Source organism: Mustela nigripes, chromosome 14 (assembly GCF_022355385.1).
Source record: "Mustela nigripes isolate SB6536 chromosome 14, MUSNIG.SB6536, whole genome shotgun sequence".
NCBI classification, from domain to species: domain Eukaryota; kingdom Metazoa; phylum Chordata; class Mammalia; order Carnivora; family Mustelidae; genus Mustela; species Mustela nigripes.
In genome coordinates, this window is record NC_081570.1 from 23,423,729 (window position 1) to 23,436,644 (window position 12,916).

At 59.5% G+C, this 12,916-nt stretch overlaps 1 protein-coding gene across 2 annotated transcripts in view; it reads right to left on the minus strand.

Annotated features, from left to right (window-relative positions):
* The window catches only part of COL16A1 (collagen type XVI alpha 1 chain), a 50,042-nt gene that overhangs the window by 4,298 nt on the left and 32,828 nt on the right, over positions 1 to 12,916 (minus strand). For both annotated transcript variants that reach the window (XM_059376980.1, XM_059376979.1), the window contains 16 exons: positions 12,296 to 12,349; positions 11,763 to 11,816; positions 11,197 to 11,250; positions 9,659 to 9,703; positions 9,489 to 9,542; positions 9,133 to 9,168; positions 8,718 to 8,780; positions 6,576 to 6,647; positions 6,362 to 6,415; positions 5,477 to 5,521; positions 5,245 to 5,289; positions 4,911 to 4,964; positions 4,432 to 4,485; positions 2,329 to 2,379; positions 1,946 to 2,035; positions 488 to 523 (listed from right to left, as the gene is read on the minus strand). In XM_059376980.1, the coding sequence (XP_059232963.1) occupies positions 488 to 523; positions 1,946 to 2,035; positions 2,329 to 2,379; positions 4,432 to 4,485; positions 4,911 to 4,964; positions 5,245 to 5,289; positions 5,477 to 5,521; positions 6,362 to 6,415; positions 6,576 to 6,647; positions 8,718 to 8,780; positions 9,133 to 9,168; positions 9,489 to 9,542; positions 9,659 to 9,703; positions 11,197 to 11,250; positions 11,763 to 11,816; positions 12,296 to 12,349 (861 nt within the window). The remainder of the gene's footprint in view (positions 1 to 487; positions 524 to 1,945; positions 2,036 to 2,328; positions 2,380 to 4,431; positions 4,486 to 4,910; positions 4,965 to 5,244; positions 5,290 to 5,476; positions 5,522 to 6,361; positions 6,416 to 6,575; positions 6,648 to 8,717; positions 8,781 to 9,132; positions 9,169 to 9,488; positions 9,543 to 9,658; positions 9,704 to 11,196; positions 11,251 to 11,762; positions 11,817 to 12,295; positions 12,350 to 12,916) is intronic.

The following is a 12,916-nucleotide window of genomic DNA, read 5'->3' on the forward strand; positions in this document are numbered from 1 at the left end:
CACCACCATCTTCCTACCACCACCATCATCACCACAATCATCACTATCACCACCATCATCACCACCATCACCACCATCACCACCACTACCATCACCACCACCACCATCATCACCACCACCACCATCATCACTACCACCACCATCATCACCACCATCATCACTATTGCCACCGTCATCACAGCCATCACCATCACCACCATCACCATCACCACCACCACCAGCACCACCGCCACCAATACCATCATCGGTTCTCTTTGACCAAGTGCACAGTAAGAAAATTAGTGAAGAACAAGTGTCATGCATCCTTCTGCCTAATCCCCAGTCCCTCTCCCCAGTGCAGCAAGGGCCACCAGCTTCCTGTATATCTGTCTGGAGGGAGTCCATGCCTTCAGGGAGGGTTTAGTGAGTGAACAAAGAGGCGTGAGGACAAGGCGAGGTGCAAGCAGAAGAACCCCACCGCAGGAAAAGATAAGCCCAGCGACAATACCTCTTTGCCAGCCGCACCATCTGCACCAGGTTCACCCTGTGGAGTAGAGAGCAGGAGATATGCAATCGGCACTAACCCAGCATGGTGTCCCTTGTCTTCTCTTGCCCACCACACGTGTCCGGCCCTGGGCCACCAAGGGACCAAGATTCTCTAGCCCCCACCCTCAGAACCTTGGGCCATGGGCCATGGAAACTTGGGCTTCCCTCCCACCCCCAACTCCAGCCCGTCCCAGAGCCGCACATCAACAACCCTGGTCACCCCTGACCAAGCTGGGCAAGGGCAGAGCGGACTATATGCTCCTGGCTCCTGGCTCAAGGTCCCGGCATCTCTCAGGAACCCTAGCTCTGAGTTTAGGTTCCACGTTTGCCGAGCCTGTTCCCTCCCCAGGACGGTACCGGCTGCATCTTGGGCCCATCCTGCTTCTGCTGAGATGGTGGGGAAGAGGAATCTGGGATTGCCAGACAACTGGTGGATGCATCCAGGGACCCTGGAAGCTCCAGGGAACAACAGAATGTTGGAGGACCCACCTGCCCACTGCCCCGGGGCCATGGCAAGAATCAGAGTGCATGGGTGAGACTCAGCCTCCTGGTGGCTGGGCCGACCATCACCCCTGCATGGGCTGGAGTTCTCCATCCCATTGAGGACACCAGCCCCAAGGTCATGGCTACTGCTTCTGGAAGAGAACACCCTGCCCTGGGACCTAGGCGACCTGGGTTCCTGCCTCAGTGTCCCCAGGAGACTTCATCCCTAAGACTGGTAATCCAGCCACCTGATGTGGGTCACTTGTCTGGAACCTTTAAAAGAGGGAGGATTGTGGAGTGGCTAAGGACGCAAGTTTTGGAATCAGGCAGCCCTTCCTAGCTGTGTGGTTCTGGGCAACCTACTCAACCTCGCTCAACCTTGGTTTTCTTACGTGTAAGATGGGGACAATCGGACCTACTAAATAGGATTGCAGTACTGATTACATGACAAATGTCAAGCACTTAGGTCCCCATTCAGCACACTGTCACTGGCCAAGACTTCACAGCTCTCAGAGCATTAAGCTCCAACCACGACCAGAAGTGGTTTCTGAGTGGCCGTGAGGGCTGTGGTAATGGGGCTGCATGTCTGGTTCCTGATGTTTACAGACCCTCTGTGGTTACCAGCCAATGCCCCAGGGAGGAGGCAGGGGCTGAACAGGTGCCAGGTCTCCCCGGCCTGACGCCAGGTTGAGGAATCGGCACAGGTCGTGCACGGTTGGGGCAGTGGCTCAGTGCATGCCGGGCAAGCGCTGGCTGGCAGGGCTTGTCTTTTCTTCCAGATACAACACGATCCTCAGACACAAGCTCCTCCACACTGCTAGCTGCCTGCTCACTGCCTCTCTTTCCCTGGAGACCCCAGCTGTGCCGCGCTGCGCTCTACTGACAAAGCCAACTGGCCCTTTCCCTCGGGACTGTGCAGGGAGATTCGGGGTCTTACCGGGGGCCCAGGGTGTCCGGGGGGGCCAGGCTGGCCTGGAAGGCCTAGAAGGCCCCTTTCTCCAGTGGCTCCCCGGTCTCCTTTTAGGCCCTGGAGAGAAAGGGGGTGGATGGTAAGAGTGGACAGGAGAGGCAGTGGTGAACCCCACACAGCAGAAGCAAGTGCCACTGCATGCCAGGGACCCCTGGGGTGGATGGCGCTGTCCAAACCTGAGGCAGGGCCCCGTGATGGCCTCCAGCCCCTTCCAAAGGCCATCACTACATGCCACTTGGGGAGACCCAGGGAAAGGGGGGGATGGACACAAACTCTTCTCACAGCTCCCTGCTGTGAAAGAAGCCCCAGCCAGACTCCCTGGAGGGAGATGCAGGGAGTAGGTCACTCACCATTGCAGAGATCCCAGCTGGGCCTGGCTGTCCTGGAGGCCCTGGTGGCCCCTAAAGAAAGATGAGGTCAGTGGGACAGAAAGAGTCTTGGGGAACAAGGCCCCCTGCAGGCAAGAGAGAGACCAACAGCGAAAACAGATCCTGAACTTCTGCAGCTCCATTCTCTTCCCTAAAGCCTCCTCTTCCCTTCTGGTCTTGCACTTGAGCTTTGACCAAAGGATTTGTGCCAGAGTTGACACCTGGGGGTCCCTGCGCTCACAGGACCTGAGTGGACGATCTGGCAACCACTACCAGAGCTGAGGGCAGAGGGCAAAGGCTTGAAGGTTAACAATGTGGGCCTGGGGTGTTCTGAGGTTCCCCCACTTCCTCCCGTTCTGTGGGAGAAGCAAAGAGCCGGAGCTGGGGGCTGCGTAGTAGGGCCTCAACCCCAACCCCAGAGACCAAACGGATAAGGCCGGCCATTGGACCCTGGGCCTCTCTGGGCTCCTGCTCTGCGGCCACTGGAGGACAATGGGACTCAACACGTGCTGGCGCTCCTACCCTGCTGGGCTGGGGTGGGGCCCGCATGCCTCCCCATCCCTGAGTCACAGCTCAAACGCCAGCTCCTTGGTTAGAGCTATGCCTTCTCTGAAGCCCAAGACATGCAGGTCTCTCTCATGGCACATCTCTCCTTGCTCCCAGATGGAAAGTTCTGGAAGCATGGATGCCGTTCTACTCATCTCTAGACCTCTGGGGCAGGAATGTCCAGCATTGGGACTGGCACAGAGCAGGGGCTGAGGCCAGACAGACAGAAGTGAGAGGGGGAACCTCGTGCCCCCTTTCCTCAGCCCCCAGTGAGTCTGCGAGGGGCTCACAGTTCAGAGCATGCCCTTCCTGTCATCTGTAATGTGAGCAGGGACGAGGCGGGGACCTTGGGTCCCCAAGCCGGGGGCTCTGGGTCCCTTGAGATCCATACACACGGTGATGAGGACCCGGGAGCTCCTCTTTCTGCTCATGAACTATTTTTAACATTTCCAGAAGCCTTTTGGAAACCGTATGTCTGCCACAACAGGCCTGCAATCAAAAGCCAGAGTGTTTCCTTTGCTCAGGAACCCCATCAGCTCGGGGCCGTCACACTGATCAAAGGAGCCCATTGGCAGCCATCTATGTTACTGAGGAGCAAATTCCGACAGGAAACTCATTACTGCTTAATAACTGTCCTCTCCAAGTTGTCTTACCTCTGTAAGTGCACCACCCACGCACCCGGCCGCCCACCCACACCAGGAGGAGTCCTCTCAGCTCTGCTCCTTCCACTGCTCCCCGCCCCTCCCCCATGCAGGGCAGCAGCAAGTCCTCCAAACACAGCCTCTCTGCCTGGGGCCACCACTCCACCTCCACCCTCTCCCTCAGGGCCACCCCAGCTTCCACCTGCGGCCCTCCCTACCCCCCACCCCCTACCCGAGGTCCCAGATCTGCAGCAGGTTCTCTGGAAGCACAGCTTTCCCTGTCCAACTCCACTCCAATCACGCTGAACTTGGGGCTCCCCCCACCACCCCAGGCCCCTCTCTGCCTCGGGCTCTTGGTGTCAGTGGCCCCCCCACACCCCCACCCTCTCTTCCCGCCTGGACATTCTTCCCCCAGACCGCTAGGCGGGTGGCTCCTTTTTCTTTCAGGCCTCAGCTCAGATGCCACTAGGGCAGTAAAACTGCCTCTGAAGGCACCTCCCAGGCCCTGTCAGTGACATCACACCCCTGCCCGAGGCTGCCGCATTAATCTGCTTGTTTGTCACGCCTGTGTGCAAGCTCTGGGAGCAGGGGACCTTGTCTCTCTCACTCACTGCCTTAGCCCCCTGCTTGGAGAGATGCCTGGCATGGAGCAGGTGCTCAATTATTGTTTGTTGAATAACTGAATGATCTTTGTTTGGTAAGTAAACTCCACTGTGCCCAGAAAATAAGAAAACGGCAAAGAGCCCAGGGGCCGCGGGACAAGGTGGGCGCAGAGACCCTCACCACACTACAGGGCTGCTCCTGGGGGCAGTTCCTGCGGGCCATCCCCCCCCACCACTTCAACCCCAGCAGGGTCCTCACTCTCATAAAGGTGGGGGCAAGAACGGGCTTAACTCACGATATGGCCTGGGGGGCCGGGTCTTCCCTGAGGTCCCATGGCACCAGGTTCACCCTGCAGGAGCCGGGGGAGGGGGGAAAAAGCAACACAGAAGCAGACTCAACTCACGTGGGATTGATAGGCGGGAGGAGCCTGAGCAGAGCAGGGGGAACGCCAATAGTCAGAGAGGCTGAGCTGAGACCCGGCCTCCAGGCCCATGCTGGGGTGTGGGGGGGGACCAGCCCCGCCCCATCAGTATTGTTGGAGAGAGAAATCACAGCCCTCAGCCCGAGAAGGCCAGGCCCTGCTTTTAAGGTGAGTGACCCAATAGGGCTGCAGGGAGGGGGACACCGGTTGCAGGGGGGAGGAGGTGAGGAAGAAGAAGGCGAGGGTGTGTAGTTTGGGGCAAAACCTCCCCCAAAAGGCCCAGGAGAGAAGGCAGCCCCTCAGCCAGTGAGTGGGAGGCAGTGGCTGTGTCTGAAGGCGGCGTCTGCTTTTACCTCTGCTCCGGGCCGGCCACTGCTGCCTGGGGGACCTGGTTTCCCACAGTCGCCCTGGAAGAGAGAGGGCCGACTGGAGCTCGACATACCTCTATTTGGCTCCTCCAGCCCAAGTTGACCCCATCTCTGAAGAGCCCTGCCGCCTGCCCGGTCTCCAGCCTCTGATGCCCTCGGGTGCCAGCGCCGGCGGTCTTGGGAGGCTCGGGTCCTGGGATGGCATCTCAGCCAAGGCTCAGGGGACCACGTGCACCCCTGGAGGCCGCCATGTCTGCCTGGGGTCAGGGCTTCGGGAGAGCTGAGAAGACCTGCATGGCAGAAGTCACCAGGCCCTTACCTTTGGTCCTGGGAGGCCAGGGTGTCCCGTTTTCCCCTTGAAGCCCTGGAAGAAGAAGCAGGAAGCTGCCGCGGACCTCGCCCCAAGCAGAGGCCACTTCCCTTGCCTCCTTCCTCAGGCTGAGCAAATCAAACCCATCCAAAACCATAGCACGGTCCTCGGAGGATCTGGACAGAGCCCACACCAGGCAAGGGTCTCCCAGCTCCCCGCTCCTTCCTGCAGCTCAACTTACCGGGGGTCCCATGAGTCCGGGGGGGCCAGCAGGACCAGGGTCCCCCTAGGGAAGAGACCAGGAGCATTGAGACAAGGACGCCCACTCATTCTTCACCGCCTTCCCTCTCTCCAGCCCTCCCCGGCTCTCCCAGGATGGAGGGAATGTCCTGGGAGGCAGAGAAAGGATCTAAGCCAAGCTCGGCCTCTGACTGGCTGTGGAGCCCGAGTGCATCCCAGCCCAATCGGAACCTCGATTTTTCTTCTTTGGATACAGAAGGAGGTTGACCTCGATGCTCTGCCCTTGACCATGCCCCATCCGTTTCAGACTCCCCAGGAAAACCAGATCCAAGGAGCCAGGGCTGTTCAAGTCCTTCTGTGCCTGCAGACCCCCAGCCAGTCTGACCCCAGAGATGGGGTCAAGGATCTTTAGTTGCCTGAGTTTCTGGATATAAACCCATTCCTTTGGCTGCCCCCTTTTGGGGAGACCCCGCTCATGCAACCTGGCTAAGCTACCAGGAGTACTGAGAAACCAAGGAGCTCTGGTGCAATCAGAAAAGTGGAGTATAGGGGCACCTAGGTGGCTCAGTGGGTTAAGCCTCTGCCTTCGGCTCAGGTCGTGATCTCAGGGTCCTGGGATCAAACCCCGCATCAGACTCTCTGCTCAGCAGGGAGCCTGCTTCCTCATCTCTCTCTCTCTCTGCCTGCTTCTCTGCCTACTGGTGATCTCTGTCTGTCAAATACATGAATAAAATCTTTAAAGAAAAAAAAAGAAAGAAAAGTGGGGTGTGGTGAGAAGTAGGTGGAGGTAAAGCAGAGGGGTGGGGGGATTTGGTTTCCTTCATCGAGGCTCTATTGACTTTGGCTCCTGGAGGAGGAAGAAGGAAGGAGATGCTCATCTTCTCACCCTCAAGCCAGGCTTGCCGTCCTTCCCATCCAAACCATCCAGGCCAGCAGGGCCCTAGAAACAGGAAAAAGACATAAGTGCATGCTTGTGCTGGAGCCCTAAGGCGAGAGACCTGCTCCAGCCCCTCCACCCTGTCCACTCCTCATCCAGCTGCCACCCCAATTAAACATACATGTGCACATGCACCGGTCATGCTAAGACGACACACACTCACCTGAATCCCAGGAGGTCCTGGTGGCCCAGTGGGACCAGGCATGCCTGGTGCGCCTCGAATCCCTTCGCTGCCCTGGAAAGGAGCCGACCCCCACAACAAAGTCAGCAGGGCCTTGCCCCACCTTGGGACGAGGTGCCAGGTGCGGGGTCCTGATGACTACTGGGAGTCTGGGCAGCTGGTTTCCAGTCCCAGTTCTGTCCTGGCCTCCCTGGATATCTTGCACACCACTCCCCCAAGAGGACCTGTCTTCGTCTGCAAAGCATCCCCCTTTCCACACTGTTCTATGAGAAGGGGACACAGCCTATTTGGTCTAGCATCTTCTTCAAGGTTGACTCAGGGACTGGCATAGGGGGCGCTCAGTCTCAACAAAGTGCCAAGCGTTATACAGCTGTTGATCCTTCCAGATGAAAAAAGTGTGGCCCCTGTCCTCAAGAAGTTTAAGTCTAGCCTAGCCAGGGTGTCCGGGGAGCCCGTGGATGGGGTGGGGTGGGGTGGGGAGGGGTGGGGTAGGAGGAAGTCTAGAGGTGGGGGAGGGCCCTGAACCCAGTGCTAGACTCTGTCTGACCAACCAGTACTTTTCTGCTTCTCAGAGCCGTGGGGGCTCCTGGAGGAGCCTCAGAGATGGGTGCCTGAAATGGAAGCCCAGAGACCCCTGCCCCTGCCTTAGCCAGAGCAGCTCCACTCGTTTCTGTTTTAAACACTGAGGGTTCACGTGAGCTTCTGTGTGATGAAAGGGCACAGGGACTGCAAAACAAAGTCTGGAACCACTGTTACAAGCACTGGGGAGCCAGGGACTGTCCAAGGCAGGGGAATGGTGAGAATCAATGTTTGAGCTAGAATGTTTACGGGGGCAGGGGGGGAGCTTCGTGTGCCGGGCTGCCGCGTGCCCTAGTGCAAAGAGAATGGCACTGCCATGGAGCCATGGCTGTGGACCCAACCAAGGGGAAAATGATCCCCGCTAGAGACCCCCTTCCATGGGGGGTGGGGAGGAGAGCCCCGGAGTGGCACTGCAATGCCACCCGCTACCAGGAGGGGACAGCACAGCCCCAGAAAAATGTCAGTCCCACAGGGAGTAGAGACTAAGAACCCCTGGCCAGAGGTTTGGGACTCTCAGCAGTGACCAGCCTAAGGAGAGCAGGCAGCACTGGGGTACAGAGCCAGCGCAGAGGGCTCTGGTGGGGCTGCCACCCGCGTCCTCCACAAAGAAGGGAAGGGCAGCGGCACCCACCACTGCCTCAACCATGGCTGGTAAGTGCTGGCTCTGAGGAGGCAGGGAGGCGCCCAGCGGCTGTCCTGGGCTAGGAGGAAGTCTCAGTTCTGTTGCTGTTTTGCCGTGTGCCTCTGCGATGCCCTCAGCCTCTCTGGGCGTCATTGCCTCACAGTGAAAAGTTTGACCCAGGTGGCCCTTGTATAAATCCCTTCTAGCTCTGACCATTGTACTAGGTGTGTTTTCAGAGGAAAGAAGCTCCACCCCAGGTTGCAGGCTTCCTGCCTCTCCCCTTGGACCATAAGACCCCCACCCCCAAGCTTAGAAGTCAATTTGGGGCCTCATTATACTCCCCCCACCATCATCACATCTGGGGAGCCCAGAGGTTGGGCTGAGACAAAGATGTCAACCTCCAGACCAAAGCCGAGCTAGTCTCCAATTATCAAGTCAAGGCCGGATACAGCCGATGTTGGGGGGCTCTCCTGGCTGCCACTCCTTCCAACCCTTGTCACCAGCTCCCAGGCCACGCCTGCCTTCTGTAGGCCCTGCGGGACCGTCTGCCCATGTTCTGCTCCTGCTGTTATCAGACCCGGAAGGTCTGACAGAGCTGCCAGACTAGTACTGGCTTCGGGGCTCTGGAACTCAGGGTTCGGGTTCACAGTCTGGATGTGCTTCCCTCCTCCCCTCAGGAGATGAAGCCAGGCCAGGTGCTGCGGTCACGTCCTCTCACACACCCCTCTGCCTCCTGCCCGCCCCCTGCTCCCAGCAGGCACCCTGGGCCCAGCCGCAGCTATGCTGGAGGTCTCCTTCCCCATCCCTGACCTCACCGAGCCAGTCCTTGATTTTTCCCAAGGCTCGAGGGCTGGAGGCTAGATGGGGTGTGGGACCTGCCGGGCTCAGATCCGTGGCTGTGGCCGACCTGGGGTCCTGCTCACCTTCTCCGCTTGGGGCCCAGGTGGGCCGGGTGCTCCAGCTTTGCCTGGGAATCCAGGGGGGCCCTGTGTCAACAAAGGGGCAGGCAGGAATGAGGGGGGTGCTAGAGGGGGGACCTCCCCTTCCTTCCTCCTGGGTCTGCTTCACTATGGTAATAGGACACATTCTGACACATTCGGACTTCCTAGAAACACCGCCTCAGAGCGTTACTGCTGGCTGGCCTGCTGCTGGAGGCCCACCCAGGAGGCTCTGCCCTCCAGGTCGTGGCTCCTGGAGGCAGGCCTGGCCACCCAGGCCGTTCCTCCCATGCATCTTCCCTCCCTTCCCCGGGCCCATCCGAGCCCAGCCTGGCCTGGTCAGGCCCACTCTTCCCAAATAAGATCACAGAGACAGGGCTGGCTTTGTGGCTTCACTCACCGGTGGGCCGGGAAAGCCTGGCTGGCCTTGAAATCCCTAGGAGAAGAAGGAAGGGATAGTTTGCGGTGCCGCCCACGCTCCCAGTCCTGGCAGCCCCAATGGAAAGAGTGACACCAGGAGGCTGCCTCGAGCCATGGGGCCGTCCTCCACTCTGCCCAAGAGCAGCAGCAGGTGAAGCTCCAGTCTCCAGCTGGGAGAGGACATCTCAGGGACGGGTGAGGGCTGGAGGCTAGAGCCGTCACCCCTCCACACATGAGGGTGACCACCAGGGAGAGGACCCAGCCCCTTCCCTGTGCCCATCCCCTCAGGCCTCCCCCCACGGTCAGGACTGCCAACCTGGTCCTCTGGTCACTCACCTGGTCACCCTTCTCTCCCGAGTTCCCTTGGGGTCCTCGCTCTCCTCGGGGACCCTGTCACCAGAGACAACAAGGCATCTGGAACCTAGTCAATCTTCCCTTAGACCCCAGGGCTAGACGGGGACCAGGAGTCCCCATGTCTACTGTCTCCTGTCTCCTCCTCCACTCACCGCTGGGCCTGGGGGACCTGGGAGGCCTTCAGATCCTGGCGGGCCCTGAGGACACAAAGGAGCAGAATCAGCCACCCAGGCTGGGCGAGGCGGGAGATGAGGAGATGGGGCAGGCAACAGGGGTAGAAAGTAGCTGGAGACGTGGCGGGAGACTAAGCCGGCAGGACTCCTCCCTGGTTAGCTCCAGCTTCCCTTCTCTTAGCCTGAACTATTGAACTAGCCTCTTAACTGGTCCTGCCACCTCCTGGCTCACTTCGGTCCAGCCAGCAACTGGCTGCCCTCTCCTCTTTTCCAACATAGCTCTGACTCTAACCCCTTCTTGCTCCAAAGCCTTCCATGTCTCCCCTCTGTCCAACTGAATGAGGTACACACTTTCCTCCAGTGCTGGGTTTTGAGGCATCCTGTGATCTGGTACCATCCCCCCTTTTCGGCTTCACTCCTCTCCCCATCTTATCTTTTGCCTTGCTTGGTCAGACTGCTATTCTCTGAACATACTCTACATTCGTACCCCTGGCCCTTTGCACGTCTGCCCCCTCTCCCTAGAATGCCTACTGTTCCCCCACCCTTTCTGGGGTTCTTAAAATCTTACCAAGGGATTCATTGGCTCCAATTTCTTCCTAAGGTGCCCCCATCCATGGCCTCTCCCTTGGGAATTCCCCAGGATAGATAACCATGTGCCCTCCCCCACCCCTCACTCTATGCGGGGCTCAGGCCCAACAGCGCCTCCTCAGAGAGGCCTCCTGATCCTCTGTCAAATAGCACCCTGTGCACCAGCCAGCCCCTTACCCTGCTCTCTTTTCTCCATTGCTTTCTCATCATTTATAAGCATTGACTTATTCATCCTCCCTCGCTGGGATGTGAGCTCCTGAAGTCAAGGGTCACACAGGTGCCTGTTTTGTTCACGGCGGCACCCCCTGAACAGGCTGGCACCCAGAAGGCCCCTGAGGAATGTCTGTTATTGGATAAATGCCCACGGGGTCTGCTACATCCCACCTGGGCCTCACTGACATGAGAGGGGAAGGTAAGGCTAAGGCTTGGCAGGTTGGTCACAGACGGACTCGGATGTGAGTCCAGCCTCTGCCCTCACTCACTCACCTTGCTGGGTAAGCCCCATCGCCTCCTGAGACTCAGGGAGAACCTCACTGATGTGACGTCCTCCCCTGAAAACAGCCCCTGCCCCTGCACTCAGCCTGGAAGGGGGTCTCTGGGTTTGTGGGGTCACACCAGGTACCACGCAGGGTCTGGGGTCCCCAGCCTGCCCTGCTGGCCCGCGCCTTTGCAGGGGAGGAGGAGGCTCTCCTGCCGGCTGCCTCCAGGCCCCCTGTCCCTTGGCAGCCGTGGCCGGCCCATCTCCAGGAAACCTGCTGGGATCCTCCTTCTAGCCTCCCGCTCCGCCTGCGCTGCAGCTGGAGTGACTCATGGGGCAGGGAAGCAGGGGGCAGGCAGGTCTCTCCCTTCACAGGCTGCTGGGAAGGTCCTGGTGGCCGTGGAGGCGGGGCAGGGACAGCGGAGGAGCAGCAGCAGCAACTCAGACTCACCGATTCTCCCTTCTCTCCTGCGGGCCCGACATAGCCCCGCTCCCCCTTGATGCCCTGACAAGCAGGAGAGAGAGAGCTGAATTAGCCCCGTGGCCTGCCTCACGGTGCTAATACGGGGAGTGGAGACTGCAGCTGGCAAAAGCTGGCACTTCCAGGCAGATGGCACCGAGGACGGCGGCTGGGGGAACAGGGGGGTGCTGCTCCCCACTGGCTGCCATGGCGCCCTCCGGGGAACGCGGGGACACGCCCACCCAGCAGCCTCCAGCCCTGGGTGGAGGGTAGGCTTCCCAGAGTCTCCTTGCCCCCCACCGACTCCAGGAGGCAGCGTTCAGTTCTGGGGTCTGGATGCAGTGGCCACAGTCAACTTCCCCAGTGGAAAGACAGGGCCATGCTGCCCTGCCACAGCAGCTTTGGGGAGCCCTGCACAGACAGACGGATGGACAGACGGCCTGGCAGAAGCACAGGCTGAAATGCTTGGAAGGGAGGGAGCCTCGTGGGGGATGCATCAGCCTCGCCCTCTCCTCACCCCCCACCACCAGGCTCAGAGCCAGCATCCCCTTACTCACTGGCAGTCCTGGGGGACCCATGGCACCTGGGTAACCAGGTTGCCCTGGAGGACCCTACAAAGAAAGAGAGGCATTATGGACCAGCACCCCCCCCTCAACATTTCTGATTCCCCCCCCTACCTTGGGCAAAAAGAGTAGCGGTAGCCAGGATGCCCGAGCTGCCAACTGAGTAGGCCCACGCCCATCCCAGGACAGCCACCACCTTGGGCCAGCTCCCAAAGGCCCAGGTTCCTCTGACGGAGACCACCACCATGAGCCTGGGGCTGGGTGACAAGTGCCAGCCCAGCCAGGACCCTGGGAGCTGAGCCCAGGGTGGAAGTCAGGCTGTTTGCTCCTTCCAGAGGGTCAGGGCTCACAGAGATGAGCCTCCTTTGATCCCAAGGGGGTATAAAATCCCCGATCTGAGGGACCAGGGGCAGCGAATTGCAAAAGGAGTCCCCTTCCCATCTTCCACTCAGCAGCCATCCCTGGGAGCCCCAACTTTGCCCCCCAGGACACCTCATCTGTCACCTTCCCTGCTGGCCCCCTCTTACCGGTTCCCCCTTCTCTCCTGTCGGGCCCCTGAGGCCTCGTTCTCCTTGAAGACCCTTGGAGAGAAAAATCATGAGAACCTGCAGGGAGGGGCTGTTCCCACCCAGCCCCCAGCTCCTTTTGCCTGCCCTGCAGCCTGCTGTCCCCGTCCCGGCAGAGCTGGACATTGCTGATTGCCCCCCCACTTAGGGTCCCCAGCAAGGTGACCACAGGTTATACCCCAGAAGGGTAACTTTGAGAGGTTTAGAGTCCCACATCAGGGCACCTCTCGAGAGCACGCCCCCAAGACAGGTAACTATGAAGATATGCCCCCCTCCAGGTAGGGGACCCTCAGAGGGTGCCTCTCGGGCGGGTGACGGTCACTGGTGTGCCCTACTTCCGTAAGTGGCGGGGCTGTACCTTCAGGAGTCTGACACGTATGTGTTCCCCTGGGGGACAACTGCAAAGAGCGGAATCCCTACAATGATGTTCCTCCACCAAAATGTGTCGCTGGAGAGCCAACACTTACCTGTACCCTCCTCCCCCACTCCTAGCCCCAAATGACCTCCTTTTAGGGATGCAGGGGAGACACTCAGGCAGGCCCCCAGAACAGACTGCTCCCTCCGGAGCCGTCCCTATCACTT